Source organism: Anastrepha obliqua, chromosome 3 (assembly GCF_027943255.1).
Source record: "Anastrepha obliqua isolate idAnaObli1 chromosome 3, idAnaObli1_1.0, whole genome shotgun sequence".
NCBI lineage: Eukaryota > Metazoa > Arthropoda > Insecta > Diptera > Tephritidae > Anastrepha > Anastrepha obliqua.
Genome location: NC_072894.1, coordinates 853719 through 872442, shown reverse-complemented (window position 1 = coordinate 872442; position 18724 = coordinate 853719). Strand labels below are relative to the sequence as shown.

At 39.8% G+C, this 18724-nt stretch overlaps 3 protein-coding genes across 8 annotated transcripts; 1 reads left to right on the top strand and 2 right to left on the bottom strand.

Moving 5' to 3' along the window:
• The first annotated feature begins 4707 nt into the window (after positions 1-4707).
• On the top strand, positions 4708-7145 carry LOC129242569 (protein phosphatase methylesterase 1). Of its 2 annotated transcripts, XM_054879295.1 has the most exons (8): positions 4708-4848; positions 4912-5149; positions 5213-5411; positions 5488-5597; positions 5665-5976; positions 6037-6282; positions 6579-6736; positions 6807-7145. In XM_054879295.1, exons 2-8 carry the CDS (start codon positions 5076-5078, stop codon positions 6956-6958), a joined length of 1251 nt encoding a protein of 416 aa, XP_054735270.1. In that variant the 5' UTR covers positions 4708-4848; positions 4912-5075; the 3' UTR covers positions 6959-7145. The 2 variants fall into 2 exon arrangements, with proteins under 2 accessions (XP_054735270.1, XP_054735271.1); XM_054879296.1 differs by lacking the exon at positions 4708-4848 and having other exon boundaries at positions 4855-5149.
• Positions 7146-8125: 980 nt separating this feature from the next.
• LOC129241387 (UPF0193 protein EVG1 homolog) lies at positions 8126-9282 on the bottom strand. The gene is made up of 3 exons (XM_054877674.1): positions 8961-9282; positions 8526-8900; positions 8126-8469 (listed from the first exon to the last, which is right to left on the bottom strand). The coding sequence occupies exons 1-3, from the start codon at positions 9145-9147 to the stop codon at positions 8297-8299; spliced, it is 735 nt and encodes a 244-aa protein (XP_054733649.1). The 5' UTR covers positions 9148-9282; the 3' UTR covers positions 8126-8296.
• A 770-nt stretch (positions 9283-10052) lies between these two features.
• Positions 10053-17508, bottom strand: LOC129240112 (protein Smaug). Of its 5 annotated transcripts, XR_008582031.1 has the most exons (8): positions 16361-17508; positions 14866-15600; positions 13920-14790; positions 13166-13868; positions 12880-13099; positions 12072-12807; positions 11072-11216; positions 10053-11008 (listed from the first exon to the last, which is right to left on the bottom strand). XR_008582031.1 is itself a non-coding variant. In XM_054875631.1 (7 exons), the coding sequence occupies exons 2-7, from the start codon at positions 15525-15527 to the stop codon at positions 11175-11177; spliced, it is 3234 nt and encodes a 1077-aa protein (XP_054731606.1). In that variant the 5' UTR covers positions 15528-15600; positions 16361-17508; the 3' UTR covers positions 10053-11174. The 5 variants fall into 5 exon arrangements, 4 of the variants coding, with proteins under 4 accessions (XP_054731606.1, XP_054731609.1, XP_054731607.1 ...); XM_054875631.1 differs by having other exon boundaries at positions 10053-11216; XM_054875634.1 differs by lacking the exon at positions 11072-11216 and having other exon boundaries at positions 10053-10906.
• Positions 17509-18724: the final 1216 nt, after the last annotated feature.

Genomic DNA, 18724 nt, shown 5'->3' with positions numbered 1-18724 from the left:
CCCTCAAAATGTCAAAACAAAATTAAAAGTGTTTCGTTATCATTATGCACACTCTAGAAAGCGTTTAGTTATTATCATTGCCAAAAAATAATCAGTGGCGCCTGGTGGCACCTGCAATTGATTAAAACTGAAAGAGACGCTATTAAGCAACACGTTGATACTAGTTTCTGACCGTAGGTAAATGTATCTCAACTTGCAGATCCAAGAATATGAAGGAATATGATTTTTTTTTTCGTAAAATTAATTATAAATAGATAATCAAATGCTTCACAGCCTTTGTTCTTCCGGCTGAAATATATAAAAATATCGTACCCTAAATGAAAAATAAAAAATTGGATGTCGGCTCAAGCAAAAGGAAAAAAAAACCACCTTGGGCTTTGAAGTTTTTTCTTAGTCAGTTCAATACTATAAAAAAATTATACTTTTGACATATCTATAAAAAAAAACTGTAAGTCGGAGTTTAGTAATTCTTTTTGATTTTATTGTTGGTTCTATTCTGGAATTTAGAAATACCATTAAACATTGCGTAGGTGGCATGTTGGAAATTTGACTTTCTTCCGCTAAATCCCCAGTGTGTGCCGCCCCAGTATACTAGCCCTGTCTAGTGTATCGTATATCACCCCACCCCTTACGTCACCGGAGCAAACTCTCGCAGCAATCCTGCTCCAAATGCTTCTCCTCAGGGCTGGAGTCGAATCCAACCCTGGGGCAGAGATATTCTACTGCTGCGTCTGCCACAAACGGCTTCACCCGAACTCCACCTCGGTTAGGTGTAATAAGTGCAACGGGTGGAGCCACCTTAAGACCTGTTCAGGCCTTAAGTCGCACAGGGAGTGGTCCACACGGTATGTGGCCACGTGTTGCTCCCGCCAGCAGGCGTCTGATGCCTCCACGGCTACTACACCCCCTGATAGGCCGGCACTACCAACCGCCACCACAACCCACACCTCCACGGTGAGGAGCCTATCGGAGCAACACAACTCCCCTTCAACCCCTCCCCTCCCTTCCTGCTCCAACCCCAGTGCGGGGACAAACCAGCAGCTCCTGGCCCCCGTACAGTCTGTTCCGTGTGTCAGAGCGTAATACCTCGGAATCTGGTATCAGTCCAATGCAATTCCTGCAATGGCTGGTGCCATTTTCGGAGATGTTCCGGCCTGCGCACCACCCGTGAGTGGACAACTGCCTACGTTGCCCCCTGCTGCAGAGCTCTGCACCCACCACCGCCCCCGGAGGCGCGGTCGCCTACCACCATCAGGCCGCAACAACCACAGTGGATTGCGCAGCAGGTCCAACGTAGACAACCCCACGCGTCTCTCACCCCCCGGATTACACAGACCTCACCGAGAAGCTTCAAGCTTCTCTAGTTTAACTGCAACGGACTTACGAGTAAGGTCGACGAGATAGTTGACTTTATGAGCCGGCACAGTATTAAAATAGCTGCGGTCCAAGAAACAAAGTTGCACGCTAGGTCATCTCTGATCACCAGGGATGGCTATAACGTACACAGACGCGATCGCGAGCGAGACAATGGTGGTGGCCTAGCGTTTATAGTCCACCACACAGTGCAGTATCGTCTCATCGCAATGGCGCAATGGAATCGACCGCAGGGACAACACCTTAGAATGTCAAGGCATAGGTGTCCGGTCAGGCGATTCCGAGCTCGAAATATTTAACGTATATATACCCCCTGTCACCTGCTGCCCGGCAGGATATCACCCTGATATAGGTGCGTGGCGATCTATGCTATCGCTTGCATCAGACCACTTGCCCATTATCGTCTCGATTAAGAGACCTGCCGACTTCGTTTCCGCGGATCACCGGTCCTATTTAAACTTTAAAAAAGCTAATTGGGCCGGCTTCACGGAATTCACTGAGGACACCTTCGCCGCTCTTTCCCTCCCCACTGATGTGCGCGTGGGCGAACGCGCATTCCGCAAGGTGCTCACAGCTGCTGCGGCTCGCTTCATTCCAGCTGGAAGTTATAAGGACATCCGTCCTCATTTCCCAGCCGAAGCAGCCAGTTTAGCAAATGAGCGTGACCACCTACGCCAGGCCGATCCCGGGAATCCCCGCATAAGGGATCTCAATTTGGAGATCCGGCAACTGGTAAATCAACATAAGCGGACTAAATGGGTTGAGCACCTGAAGACCTGTAACTTCACCTCCGGGGTGAGTAAGCTCTGGTCCACCGTTAGGTCCCTGTCGAACCCGACGAAGCACAACGACAAGGTGGCTATCACCTTCAACGGTTGTCCTTCGTCGGACCCGAAGAGATGCGCGAGATATTTTAGCCGGCTGTTCATACTGCATCCTCCGGGCGACAGAACCAAACGTCGTGTTACCAAAAGGCTGCACAAACTGACGAACGACAGTGCGCCACTTACTTTCTCCGGTGATGAGGTTCAGAGGGCCATCAACAATTCGAAATCATCGAAAGCCATTGGCCCTGACGGATTAAACGCGCTGATGCTGAATCATCTGGGACCCCTGGGAGTAGGATTCCTCACAAGGGTCTTCAATTTGTCCCTGGCCACTCTCATCATCCCTGACAAGTGGAAAGCAGGGAGAGAGGTCCAACTACTGAAACCTGGAAACCCGCCAACCAAGGGGAATCTTATCGGCCGATAACTCTCCTTTCCCCAGTAGTGAAGACACTTGAAGCCCTCCTTCTCCCACTCTACACGACACACCTGCCCCAGCCCCACATCAGCACGGATTCCGACGAGTGCACAGCACCACCACTGCACTCACCGCCATAAACGCCCATATAAATCGCGGGCTTAACCAAAACCGCCCCTGCGAGAGGACTGTCCTAGTAGCGTTGGACCTGAAGAAGACTTTCGATACAGTCAGCCATTCCACGCTACTAGATGATATTTATCAGTCGACACTCCCGCCAGGGCTGAAGAGGTGGTCCGCGAACTACCTGAGCGGTCGGCACTCGTCAGTGATTTTTCGAGATCAAATATCAAAGCAGAGAAAGATTAAGCAAGGTGTACCGCAGGGTGGTGTCCTTTCTCCCTTACTTTTTAACTTCTCCATCTCGAAGCTCCCCCAACCACCAGCGGGAGTTTCCCTGATCTCATACGCTGACGACTGCACGATAATGGTGTCGGGCAATGACATCGATGGCCTGTGTTCCAAAGTGAACGACTACCTCACCGACCTTTCTCGCTTTTTCACTGCGAGGAATCCCCAACTCTCCCCCACCAAGTCCACGGCGACCCTCTTTACCACCTGGACAAAGGAGGTCAAGCTGTCCCTTAAGGTAAAAGTCGATGATACACCAATTCCGACTGTAAATAACCCCAAAATTTTGGGTGTAACCTTTGACAGCTTGCTCTCCTTCTCTGCGCATACAACCGCAATTGCCACAAAAGTCCAAAATCGCAACAAGGTCCTCAAATCGCTGGCCGGCAGCACTTGGGGCAAAGACAAAGAACTGTTGCTTTCGACATTTAAGGCGATTGGCCGGCCGGTTCTAAACTATGCTGCGCCTGTCTGGTCGCCTGGAACTAGTGATTCGCAGTGGACAAAGCTACAGACATGTCAAAATACCGCCATTCGGACAGCGACCGGGTGCCTCCTGATGTCACCCATCCAACATCTACACAACGAGGCACAAATGCTCCCAGTAGCGGAGCACAACAAACTGCTCAGCAAGCAGCTCCTGCTGGGATGTTACCGCAGGTTTCACCCCTGCAGACACCTGCTTGAGCCTGAGCCGCCTCCAAGGCACGTCAGGAGACACCTCCTAGACTACGCTGACGAAATCCAGGACAAAACTGACCGAAACCTCCTGGACCGGACAGTATTTAGACAGTCAATAAACGACATTCACCGGGAGACCGTTACCACCTTCATGAACCCCCGTCCTGTGAATGCCGTAATCGGAGTCCAACCACCACCTATTGCAGATGAAGAGCTCCAGCTTCCCCGTGAGACTCGTGTAACATTGGCACAATTACATTCTGGATATTGTAGCAGGTTAAACTCCTACCTATCCAGAATTGACCCCGACATACCAAACACATGTCCGGCATGTGAAGGTACCCCGCACGACACTAACCCCCTCTTCACATGCCCCCTCAAACCGACTCATCTAACCCCCCTCTCCCTCTGGACCCAACCTGTCGAAACAGCATGTTTCCTGGGCCTACCCCTAGATGAGCTAGACGAAGACGACCGATGATATACTTACACATACAGGGCTACCTATGCTGTTAAAACAACAACAACAACAGCAATTCGATTGTGTTTGAAGATTGAATTTAATGTCACAATGAGCTTTTCAATATTTATATTATATACATATCTTAAAGTGCAAGAATTTTGAAGATCTTTTAAAAATCATGCGTCTGAAAATCAAATTGTTCAAATTGTCGCTTTGTTTAGTTTCTCTTGTTTTCTTTTCAACCGTTCATCAGACAAAACAAAGTGGTGTAGAATCCAGTCAAAAACTCAACTTTTTCCCCATTTGCACGTTATAATTGATCTGATATTATTCGTTCATGAATATGGATGCGACCCAAGGATCCCAATCCTACACGAACTTTATACAATTAATAAATATTGCAATAATTGTTTCAAATATCTGAAAACTTTGAAATCCATCAATATGGACCTAAATCAAATTATCACAACAAATATTGACAAGTGGCTAATGTTTTAATATTATGACATTATAAGAGGCTATAAAAATTGGGAAAGAGGGAAAAATACAAAACTTTTGAATTATTCGAAAATGTTTCCCTGATTAAAGTAATCTATTTAAAAGAACCGGTTCTAAGCATCCCTGTAGAAACGAAGATAGAAACGAGCGCAAGTTGAAAATTATACAAACCCATCGTAAGTAATAAAACAATTCATAAAAAATTGCAAGCTACACTTTTGTTTACTTAATATTTTAAGTGTGAAAAACATTCAGAAACCAGAACCCAAAAGGCACCTATGCAGGTGTCCTTTTCATTGCCAAGTCCAGTTGCCGAGAATTGCCAGAAATAGTAGAAATACGATTCTTGCGCATATCAATATCAATTTGTCCAGGGGATACATAGATATTAGATCCAATAAAAATGTCAAATTTGCAACGCACCGTTCTCAAAAATCGTCTACCACCCACTGTCCCTGGTGGGCGCATAGGTAGAAGGTAAGTTTTGGTTCTTAGCCTAATAAAATTGCTAGTCTCTTGATACATTTTAATCTGTTTTAGTGATTCATTCAAAAAGTCTCGCATTCGAGACTTTAAACCGGCGCTTTGGAGCGATTTCTTTGCTGAAAAAGAAGATGTCATTTTAGATGAAAAACGCACTTTTCGTGTATACCGCACAAAGCAACCGCAAAAAGCTGGTCCAGTTCTGCTCCTGTTACATGGCGGTGGATATTCTGGCTTGACGTGGTCGTATTTTTGTGTAGGTTTTTGAAATGCCCACATAATTTACATACATATAGGTATATATATACTCATTGGTGTCACATCTATGCCAGGTGGAAATTACTCGCATTATACATTGCCAGTGTCTTGCAGTCGACCTTCGCGGACATGGCGACACCAAGACGGAACACGAAGACGACCTTTCTTCAGATACTCTTGCACAGTAAAAAGCATTTGGCATTTGAAGCGACTACATGAAATTCGGTCATTAATCCACTTTATTTTTATAGAGATATTGGGGATCTTGTGCTAAAGCTTTACCCAGAGGATATCCCGCCTCTCTATCTCGTCGGCCACTCTATGGGCGGCGCTATAGCCGTCCACTTTGCACACACAGCGCAAATCCCAAGTATAATTGGTATTACTGTAATAGATATAGTCGAGGGCACTGCAATGGAGGCCTTAGCAAGTATGCAAAGCTTCCTACGATCACGTCCCACTTACTTTAAGAGTATACCAAGTGCCATCGAATGGTGCATACGAAGTGGTCAAGTACGCAATGTTGATAGCGCAAAAGCCTCAATGCCGGGACAAATTATTAAGTAATATTTTGAACAAAATTTCTTGCTAATAACTTTATAACGTGAAATGTATATTGTCAGTTGCACAACGAAGCAGCTGGCTACCAATGAGCTACCTCTAGCAGAAGATGAAATTGATGACGGCGCTGCAGCAAGTAGCTTTACACATCCTTTCAGTATTTCCGAAGACGAAGAAATGGGAAATGATAATGGAGGTGAGCCAACAACTTCCGTGGCCCCTACTGTATCCGGCAGCGAAAATGACGGTAGTTCAGATTCGTCAGATTTTAAAAAACCATTTACTGCACATGACGAGTCCCCAAAAAGGTAAATCACCATAATTGACGAAGACTATTTTCTTATACACCTTCGAGTAAAGCACTAGCCACTTTGATATCTAAACTATAGTCAAATACGTGCAGCTAAGTTTGAAATTCGATTTCATCCCATCATATTTGATATCATATTGCATTGCTCATAAACAAAATAGGTTGTTTTGCATTAATACTGGCTTCCAATTAGAGGCGACTTGTACTCCAGTAACAGCTTTGGAGAGTGTTACTGCAACTACGACACAGTAAACTTTATTGAAAATGTGCAACATTTTCTTATATTTTCAACAGATATACTTGGCGTATTGACTTGTCAAAATCAGAAAAATACTGGGTAGGCTGGTTTACTGGATTAAGTGAGAAATTTCTAAATTTGCGTGTTCCCAAGCAACTATTGCTGGCCAGCATTGACGGTTTGGATAAGACGTTAATAGTGGGCCAAATGCAAGGTGGGTGTATTTAATGAAAACCTTTTTACATATTAAATTACATATCCATCCTAATTACTTTTTTTAAAAGGACGCTTTCAGATGCAAGTGCTGGCGCGATGTGGACACGCTGTTCATGAAGACCGACCGCATGAAGTAGCCGAAGTGATTAGTGCCTATCTGATACGCAATCGGTTTGCTGAAGCGGCTGGTGAATTCCACTTTCATTTACCGACTTGTTAAAATTTTCGCAGGCCAAATCAACAGTAAAGTGAAATCGATTGAATTGAGAAGCTTAATTAGTTAAGTTTTTAATCTTAAACCATATGGATGTTTTAAAAACAAGATCAATATATTGGAAAAATATTAATATTTAAAACCTGTATTGCTAAATTGAAGAAATTTAAATAAATTATTTAAATCAGTTGAACCACATCGCTTATCGTTTCTCGGTAGTCTATTTAATATGCCGAGCTATGCGAAAAAAATCACATTAGGGTATGTAATATGCATATACATATGCATCGGGTGTTTTTTTTTTAGCTGCATGAAAACTATGTTGTTGTAGCAGCATAAACATTCCCCATACATATATGGGGAATGCTGCTGAAGTGACAGTCCTTGGCCGGATATAAATCCGGGTCGTTGCGGTTACGTAGAACCGACTGTCGTGGGAACGGCATGAGAACTATCGATAACTATGGTTTGGCGTATTATGTTGACATTTCTGTTCAGTAAATTTTGGCAAGTCAAATCGTTTAACGCCAGAACAAGTTCTCCAAATTGTGGACATTTTCTTCGAAAAAAAAATAAATCTATCGCGGAGTTTATAGTCCTTTTTTTCGAAATGAAAAAGAAGCTGCCGAAGGGATGAATGGCGAGCGCTATCGATGCTGACTGAATTTTTGTTTCCAAAAATTATTCAGCCAAACTTCGACATTTGGTTCCTACAAGACGGCACAGCTCGCCATAAAGTGCGCTTAACATTCGATTTATTCCAATATTCTGGTCACCATTGACCCCATGCGGCCAAATTTACTGGAAAAAGTAGTTGGACTGAATGAAAATTGGACTATTTGCATGAGCCATATTACTCGTAGCCGCGGCGGACAAACTTCGGATTTCTTTCAGGTTATAATATAAAAAAATTAGTCCCAAAAATATTTGTTTCCTATTATGTTAAGTTCTCAACCTCTTCAAAAAACACCCGATACATGGTATATACAATTAAATTTATAAGGGCTCATTAGTATATTAGTATACATCTTTCGACATGGGTCGACGTTAGTTTAGAATTTAGAAAATTCAGAAAAAAATTTGAAATTTTTAGAAAACTTAATTTTTCTGTTGAGATGTTTATTCAAAGTTAGCTGCAAATGATTAAAACTTTCAAAAACTATAGTAAATAAGTATTGGATCGCTTCCAGTTGTATGTATGTATTACACCAGATGAATTTGATAAGATAATGCGAAAAAATCAAATATATATGTACATATTTATAAAAACTTCATTTCTAAAATTCTAAAGGACTTATGAGCTTCATGCATAGGCCAGCAAAAAACACAAACATTCGTCCCGCCTTATTCCACGAATCGTATACCGCTCCTCTTAATCTGTATTTTCGTTTCTAATCCTTTTATGTGCCGAAGCCGTTCCGCGATTTGCTCACGTACCTCATTTCTGAAGCGTTTACCTTCCCCTAATTCTTCCATTTCAGCCAACCAATTTGCGCGTTCATTAATTTGATCCAAAACTGTAAAATGCATGAGCATAAATTATTGGTAATTGTTTTATTTTGCACAACTTTACGCTCATCAATAATGTTTTCTTCCGTGGTGTGGTATTCCTTTTTCTCTTTCGGCTTTCGCTTGGCTTTCAATGAGGTTTCTGCTAGGTGCATACCTGACATGGCCTCTTGAAGTAGCTTCTTCTCCTTTTCAGTTGGCATTCGATTCGTGGGCCTTGGGCGATACGGAGGAATGTCGTACGCGTCGCTAGCCAAAATTTGTTCAAGACTCTTTCGCTTGGCAAGACGCGCACGACGCAGAATCTCAAGAGCCCCGGCCTCTGTATCTTTCGTGTTAATACGTGGAGGTTCCAGTTTCGGCAAAGGCTCTCCGTTGCGTAGGTGATAGTTGATCTTTTTGCGCATCATCATCGACATTTTGGACTCATTCATAAGGACTAGAAATAAGAAGCAAATTAATGTACGCTCGGCAAATCTCAACATCTGATCTGTGCAACCTTGTAGTAAATCGGATGTTTCTTTGCTGTACTCGATTTTAGGTGTATGGAAAAGTCCACCTTGGGGGATGCGCTCACTGGGCCATAGCATAGCTTTGTTGTCTGAACTGTGGGCTCTTCCGTTAGTCTCTACAGCGATTCCCTCAGATATTGTTTCCGTTTTAACCTCACAAGGCTTTCCTTCCATTGTTGTAAAATTCAGGCTATAAATTTATGTAATAACCACAAAAAACAAGCATCCATAAATTGACAATTTTATAAAAACGAACTACCGCTTCGCCCGATTCAAGTAAGACGCAAGTAAATTATCGAATTCGAAAAAAATGGAATCATAACGTCCATGGCAACCATAAAATTCCGTTATGTAGCTCTTTGTTTATTGTTGCTTGGCAAAAGACTTTCGTAGTGTTGGACATAATTTGGTATGGTAACTTCTGAGTGGTAAATTGTTTTTAAGGAATGCGAATTTAGTACCACTTAAGTAAGGGGAGTTCTTATACTCCCCATTTTGACAGTAACTGCACAACAAAATAATAACCCAAAGAAATTTTATTTAGATGTCATTAACGTTTATTTCTGCTTAAATTTGTTATTGTACTACACAAAGATACAAGATTCGTTATTCGTTAGTTACTTTTAAATGTTCTTAAGCGTCTAAAATAGTTTCATAAATAAATAAATCATTAACAAATGAACTAACATTGCATACCTGAATGAATGATTATTTTTTATTAGTCAACACAAATTCCAAGTTGATTTAATTAACTAGACGTCTTAGCGTTTATTTGTTCTTTGCTCTGCATTGTTTCCCCTAACACTTCGCCTCCAAATGTCACAGACAAAAAATTACTCTGAATTTTAATGAATGCGCATTCGATCGTTTGGAAAATGTATTAAAATTAGTTTACAGATTGACCAAATTGGTAAGCTAAAATATAGTAAATTTGCTCTAACATATAAAAAATAAAATTTTACTACAGTGCGGACAGGTCGCGCACAGCTTCCGGTCAAATTTTATCCAATAAAGCGAACTCAAATCAATTGGTTCTTATGCAGAGCTGTGTCCGTTAGCGTTTTAAAAATAATGATGCATTATTACTCTAAATTAATAATAAATTTTCCTTTATATTTACAAAAACTACAACTTCTTTTTACTCGCTCTTGCCATGCAAGCATTTAAGAATCCCTCGGCAAAGGAGGGACACCTATACGAGCGATCCAATAGAAAAGTAGCATTATATGGTGATCGTTGTGGGCTTATCGTGGTCATAATTTTCTCGTATAATAAACACTTAAAGGCATACATATAAATACAGTTACAAATATATGTGAAATTACAATACAATACACTAAAATAGGTATCATGTTAAAATGTTTCAAAATAAAAATATAAACAGCAGCCCGAGCGTGGAAACATACGTATCTATGTATATGTGCCCCATTTTGCGCAGCACCCATCCGCTCACTAATCCTTGATCACAAAACAGGTTACACTACATATAAACAGCTATTATGTCGAGATGCTGCGCAAGGAGCTTACAAAAATGTTTATATGACTATATAATTTCAACTTAGCAATAATATTTATATAGTTGACTTCTTATTGCAATATATATGTTTTGAATACATGCGCATATACGTATAATTTGAATGAAAGTTCAGCTTTACACAGTTTTTCTTGATTAGTCAAAAATTTCAAAGCTTTTCTCATTCCTTCTAAAGGGCTTAATAAAATATTTAAGCGTTTTCATACTAAATTCCTTACTTTGTTGTATTTTTTGTTTGTTTTTTTAGTTAAAATTAAATTCAGCAATTACGTTCCGTATGAGAGTGATGCCCGACATTGATAAGTTTTATCCAGGTTACATCCGCCCCTCTTTATTCAATTTGAATTAGTGTTAACAATTGAGCGTCAGAGTTTTCATGGGCATTTTAATCGTTTATTCCTAATACCAGAAAGTAATTTTAGTCAGTCTCATCGTCGCGATGCATTTTTTCTAATTACTTCTTCTATTTCGATTAGCACATCCTTTCAATTTTCAGTGTTTCTTTATCCACCAATAGAATAGAAATTACAATGGAAACTAGGAAAGTAAACACAAATAATTTACATGTTTAATGATTACACACACAGTCGACCATCGCAACCACAAACATTAACTGAATTGTGATTCTACGAGTATTGGGCGTGCGGTTACTACACTTCGCATTGTGTTAGAATAGGGTGAAGTGCTCTTCGAACTTTGGCAAGTTCCCCTGAATCAATGAAATCATAAAAAATATAAATTTCGAGTCAATCATTAGGAAAAAGAAACGTACAACTAGCCACAAAAATAGATTTTCTCATAACTACACTTTTCTACGTAGTTGACTCATCAATATTCTAAATATTTGTATATAATCAACTTCATTCAAGTTAGTAGTTCCATTTTGTCTAACCAAAACAGTGAAGTTAAAGAAAGATAGAATCCAATATCTACAATATATATCAAAATTCCAACAAATCCACATATTTTTAAGATATACACAAAAAATTCCTTCTACACAAATTTGCCGTACGAAAACAATGAATTATCGGAAATATCAAATTAGCTACAAAATAAGTATTTAAAAAATCGAACATGTCTAGTTGATTGCCTGTTCGGTCATTTGTAGGCAGAGTGTTTCCAGTTGGTCTAAACTGTTAATATCGTTCATAGCCACTGCAGAGGAACTTGATGAAGAACCTTTATTGGGAAAAGTATCCTTCATCGGCTTATTATTGTTAGTCAAAAGTGGCATTGTTGGAGCGGGTACTAGAGTCGCCTGTTGGCTGCCATTGTGAGGTTCATTGTATGTTGTCGGTAAAATGTTACAATTATTTACACCACAACAGGTGTTTTTACTACAATTGTTGCTACTATTAGGGTTCACGTTGCACAAACAATTTATTAAGTTGCTATTTCGACAGCTGTTGCCAACAGCTGCTGCTGCAGCGGCTAACAGCTGCAATTGTTGCTGCTGCTGTTGGCACAGTAAATTGTTATTTAACATACTACTGTTGTTATTTATTAGGTGTGACTGTTGCTGCGGTTGTTGGGAACCGATTACAGCAAGTTCGTCGCTACTAACCATGGCAACTGTTGTCATTGTATTTGTTTGCGGTTGTTGCTGCTGCAGTTGATGTTGTGTTTGCGCCACCTTTGGTAGTTGTTGTGAAGAATCGGCACTCGCGGTTACATTTCCAATACCTGGTGTAAATGTTGGTCCTAAATTGACATTACTACTGCTTTGGTTGCCGATTGCTGTCGTGAGGCTAGTTCGACGCATTTGACCATCGGTGGTTGACGATACTGCGGGAATAATTCCTTGACCTGGTTTAAAAGCCATCTTCTGCGGTTGTTGGGGTCCTCCAGACACCACTATTAAATTGTTGAGAGATCTTCGATGATGTTGTTGTTGTTGCTGTTGTTGATGAGAGGGCAACGCGGGGAAATGTGTGTGTTGCGGCAAACCTGTTGGTTGTATCTGTGGTTGCTGTTGCTGTTGCGTTAATTGTGAATGATTGTGGTGTTGCTGCTTTCCCTGCTGATGTTGGTTGCTCATGAAGTTGGGGTATGATGAACTTTTGTATTGATGCTGTGAGACACCGCCATTGCTGCTGTTGTTACCACCTACGCTTCCGTTAATTATATGGGTGAATTTTTCGTAATCACCTGGTTGTGAGTGATTGACATGATGATGTTGCTGCTGATTTGTGGGCGCGCAATTCGTTGAGAAATTGAGCGTATCGTTCGAATTTTTCCTATGGTTGATGCGGTCATTGCTTCCATTCTTTATGTCACATTTGCGAGATTTACCCCCCCACCTGAATGCATAACGTAAAATATTCATATATCAAACAAATGCATACGGACAAAAGGATTCACTTTGAATTTACCTAGGTTTACTTAAACTTCCCGCACTTCCATTTTTGACGTGGTGCGCCTTATGGCCAATTGACATTTTCAGCTTTGAGAGTTTGAACTTCAATTCTTTAAGTGGAGTTGAATGATTCACAAAAGCCTCGTTGTGTACCGAACGGTCAAGTACCCACATTAGAACATTAATACTTTCTTCATCTTGAGGTGCGCAAGAGTCATGTTGAATCATCGAGCCCACTGTGAACAATAGTAAGTTTAAATACATCTCAAAATAGTTTATAAAGTGCAAAATGAAACCAGTACCCAAATCAACAACTTTCAAAAAGCTGAGCGCTACATTATCTTCATTGGTTCCGCATGTAACAGCTTCCACAGGTTTCATTGGTGAAAGGACCATGTTTGCCAAATCCTCCACTGCGGTTTGTATTTTTGCTTGACCATTTAGCAAATCTTTCTCTAGTTTGCTTAGGTGATTCGCACGATCCTTTAGTTTTTCTATGCATAGAGCCAGCTTGTGCGAGGCACCTTTGGTGACGCCCAGACCTTGCAGGTATTCTTCTGTGATGCATAACATACCTTCGTAAGTCATATTTTTGAATAGGTCAATGTACTTATGCAGCCGTAAAGATTTCAACCACAACCCAATATTTGACATGCCAACATTTCGCGTTTGAAATTTTATATAGCCAGGCTTGAAATCATCGAGTCGGGTATCCGAACCACTATTAGCTAAAACTCCACATTGATGTTCTATTGAAAGCGAGAAACTTCGCGGTTTATTCGCAAACTGTGCCAAATTTTCGGTAGAATTTGAACAATTATCATTGACAGTAATCACCGAAGAATTGGAGGACGAGGAGGACGTGGATATAGCTTGCGTCGTAAGGCTATTTGAGCGACGAGTCTTAAATGCAGCCAGCTTTCCATCCAAACTCCAGCGTGTCTCATCCATTTGTTCATAATTACTCACCAGCACCGAACTATACGCCATTTGGGGCTGCAACGACTGGAAAATCATAAGTAGCTTTCAAACTATATATCAATTTTCGTAAATTACCTTTTGTTGTACGGTACCGGTTCCATTTTGGTCTTGACTTACAGATGCCGAAGAACCATTGTTGCACTCATCACTGACATTAATAATGATATGAGGCTCAAAGTCGACGATTTCAGTGCCATTCTTGGAAAAGGATGTGTCATGCTCATCGTTGTTGGAACTATTAGTACTATTGCTGGCGCATAATTTGGCGTTATTAGGACCACTGCTGCTCATGATTTTTATCATTGGGTTATTATTATTACCAAAGAGGGCAGGCATTCCAGTGCCAGCCGTTGCAACGGCTGCTGCAGCTACTCCATTGACTAATGATGATTCCTCTGCATGTGTTTCACTGCCAATCGTAGCAATATTCAAAGACAGGCCCAATTTATTTTGACTAGATCCTAATTCGTTTAGATTAATACCATTGAAATTATCACAGAGTTGGTCGGTAATGCTACTGTTTCGCCGATTGCTACAACTGCTGCCACTACTGCTAGAGCTAATACCGCTTAAATTGCAGACACCAGTGCTAGAAAATCCACTATCCCTCCGCACGAAGCTAGACCAGTCCGGCAATGACTTTGGTTGTTGAAGCGGATTTTGTAGTGGGTGGTGCTGGTGTTGTTTGCTTGGGGGAGCAATAGTTTGCCAATCAACATTTCGGAACGTTGCATGAGTATTTATTCCAAGACCTGTAGCCAAACTGCCAGACGATGACATCGAATTGTTTGACATAGACGAGGACGATGTCAGAGACGAAACTGATGCATCCGAACCAACTGTTATATTCTGATTCATGGTATAGTTGTTGGGTATTTTTGGTTCTGTCAACTTTTCTGTAGCCTGCAAGTGATCTTCCAAATGTCGTAACCAAACATTTAGCGATCTGCAACAAAGAAATTAGGCAAAGCGGTACTATTTCTTATTTCATAAGAAAATAATAATAAATATTAATACTTACCGGCGGTCTTCGTTACTTGTAGCGGGGTGAATAAGCATGTATGAGAATATTTGTTGGACCAACTCCGTGGGGACACGCTGATTCATAGTATCCCTAACTGCTGCTGGAATAAGAGCCAAATAAGCTAACTTTGCGTCATCGTTTCCCGGCTTTAATAGCGGTAGCATGTTTAGCATCTCGCATAATATTTCTTTCTTTTTTTCGTAAAACTTGCGTTCATCGCAATTTGTAATTTGAAAATCAGAGCCATAGCAGGGAGTGGATTCCTTGTCTGTCGACCCGGATGTCAAAGCATCCACGGCATCATTCAAATGCAACGTCTTGTAGGCGTTTAATAGATTTTGCAAATACGATGGGTTGTTCGCATTTATGTCGGTGATAACGCTACTGAGATTAGCCTCTGAGCCTAAGCTTTGTGTAAGGGCATGATCAATAGCGTACTGCAAGAACTTTAAACTAGGATATCTCAAACGTTTCATCAGAGCATATATAACAACTGTTCGCTCGCAATCATTCCAGCTTTCAAAAAAATTAGTTACAGTGCTAACCTGCTCACTGAATGAGATGTGATTTTTAGTAAAATCGCTCTCTTTATCAGAATTGTCATTGGTTCCACATATGTTGTGATTATTACCACCACTCTCTCCTGTAATGTACTTCATGTCGGCCCGTTGATATTTCGTTTATTCTTTGCTTACGTTATTGCAATTTTCCTCGTAATCTGGCTAAACACAACTGAATAGACATAATTAAATTAATACATGTTATCAAAAAGTACTACTACTCTATCAATGATGGTTTACAGAAACTAACTTTTATATATGTATGTACATATGTACGTATTGAATCTAATTTTAGTTTTACTTTGCTGATGAGCATAAATTACTTTACTGAATTAAGTTAGTTAAATCTGTGTGCGTCTAACTTTAATAATAAACAAATAAAAAACATTTATTAATTCACATTTCTGCACTTGTCGAAGTACTCGTCAACAATAACATTGGCCTCTTTTCCCTGCTATTCTGGCGCAGTTAATTTCATTTGTTGGCTCTTCGGCGATCGAATCGCGTTATCTAATGAACGACAAACAGTGATACCTGCTCGTTAGCACCTTTCGTACACTGATAAACAATTATTTGTCGTGGCATCTCAGTTTGCACATTAAATTTGCTCTGCTTTTTACGATGTTATATTTTATCATTCGAATTAAAGCGATCAGTGAACTAACTCTGAATTGTGAAAAGGATTTTTGCTCGCCAATAGAACACGAATACTTTTAGTTTTTTTTAAATATGTGTAGATTTTAATTAACCAGTTCAAACAAAAACAAATTGTAAATATATTTTTACCTATAAATAACGGGTACCTAAATACAGTTCATTTCATTGTCGGTCAGAATAGCTGCGTCTAATACAGTTTTAATTCCTTATATCATAATTTAACATTTTCTTTCTATTCCTTTCTACTTTTGTATGGAAATTTATTCAATACTCACCTTGATTGCTAATGATGGTCAAAATAATTTAGCAAATGCTACACTTTTTTTTAATTTCTCCAGGAAATTAATGTCATTATATTACGATTGTGACCGCTTGCTTCTATGTTATTTGTTTAAGCGACAGTCCGTCAATTTGACTTTTTGTCTGTAAATTATGGTGATTGCACGGCTATTTGGCAGAATGTTATTTATTTTTTTAATATTTGCATATTTTCTCTTGATTATCACTTCGCATATATTATATTAAAAAAGATATATACGGAAAATTTATGGAAGATCTACGGAAACCATTGCAATCCAAAAAATTGTATGCGTTACCAATTTATTTGGAGAAATATTGCGCAATTATAATTTTTTCAAGCCGCTCCGAATTCCGCAAATGTAAGGTAGTATTGAACCAATGACTTGCCGAAAACTTTCTAAATTGTTTACCACGACGTTCAAGTACTTAAAGCTATTTCCTATATTCCAATACGACAGGGGCGAAGTTGGCATCAGCTCCGCGGTATGAATCGTTAAAGCAAGGTCTCTTCGATCGCCAAGTGCCGTTACTTTTTATCTGCCTTGGAAAATGCAGTGCTTCCGAGGGGCAGATATTATGCTATAAAGCAAAGCAACGGTAAGAAAACTGAGCGCAAAGCCGCCTGCACTTAAATCCGTTCTGATTACTTCTGTTAAACTAAATTTCCTCTGTGTAGTTCACACATACTAGGCACAGTCAGAACATTTTAATCGTAGCACACACTACTTTCGTTTTTGTTATTGTTAGCTTTACAGATTGTAGGAAATCTCACAAACTCTTTAAAACCAAATTCGTCCTTGCTTGTAATTCCTTGCTGGGTTTAATACTTAGGCTTTGCTGATAAAATTCATTTTTGTATATATTTTTTTGTTACCAAAAATTTTCAGCACAAAACGCACTCGGTGAAAACCTTGAATTTCATCGTGTTTTCTTCCAAATGTATTCCCATTAATTCAGCCTGTCGACAAAAAGGCAGCATTTTGATCGTTTTCAAATTAAAACATTTATCAAACGAGCTAAACATCTAGATTAAGAGTTTTACACTTGAGTTTGTTCACTAATCCCTTATTTTATATTTTCCAATATATTTCCATTTTGAAGCTGATCCAATGAAAATTTTTCATTCTTAAGCTAAATACACACCAGGCAACCGTTGCAGCAACTCGGCCATGTTGAAGCAACCGTTGCCTCGTGTGTAGCTGTGTTGCCAAATGATTTTCGTGTTGCTGCAACCGTTGCCTGAAATATCAAATAAATTTGATTTTTGGGATAGGTTGCTGCAACCGTTGCTTCGTGTGTATCATTGTTTACTGCTTTTACTCGTTCAGTTCGTTGAACACAAGCAAAGAAGAAGGTTCGTGCGGAGTAAAATAAAGTGAAAAAGGAAAAAATGGCAATTGAAAATAATGAAAATTATGTTAATTTTATTAACGAATATAAAAATTTGAGAGAGCTGTGGGATATAAGTAGTGAAAAATATAAAAATAAAAATTTTAGAAAAAAGCATACGAACAATTAAAAAATGAATACAATAAAATTGATAAAAATTTCAAGTCCGCAAAAGCGTTCCCTGTTGCAAGATACCGCAAAGTTATTGCCAGTCTAATTTCTGCTGATATTGCCTCTCTCATTATGGTATCTTGTTTCGTTATTTTGGCCTTTACGAAGTCCAACAATTTTCTAAACAGGGCTTCGTCCATCCTCATGTAATTTTTATAGTCCGCTGGCTCATTTTCCTTCAGTTCTTTCAGCAGCCTCTCGTTCGAAAATTCGATTTTTTTAAAAGCCAATTTTTGGACCAGATTTTTTTTCTCTTCTTTTGTTGCATCTCTTCTTCCTCATTTTCGTACAAAAGTTCGTCAATTATAATAAGAGAAGTAATTTTACGCATTTCGTCGATCATTTAAAAAATTTAATTTTACGTATCTTCCGCTTGTACCTTTCCTGCACCACAGTTATACACAATACTGAGATTGAAGCAACGGTTGCAACGTGTTTCTTAAACAAAGGCAACACGTTGCTGCAACCGTTGCTTCAACGGTTGCCTGGTGTGTATTTAGCTTTATTACTCGTAGAAAGTTCAACAAGGCGACATCTATTTTTTGACAGTAGTTCGCGTACTGTACAGGGTTGTATTTTTACCGTATTGATGTACAGATTCCGTTTGCTTGAGGCTAATTATTTTTCGACGATGAGCATGCTGATTTTATAGAAAAGATCAGGAAATAAAAAAATAGGAGAAAAGAGTGCAGGTTCATATTTTCAATCCATTTCAATCCATGTCATTCAATTTATGAATTACAATCTTACAGTTTAGATTCTCTAGCTGTGTTCCAATA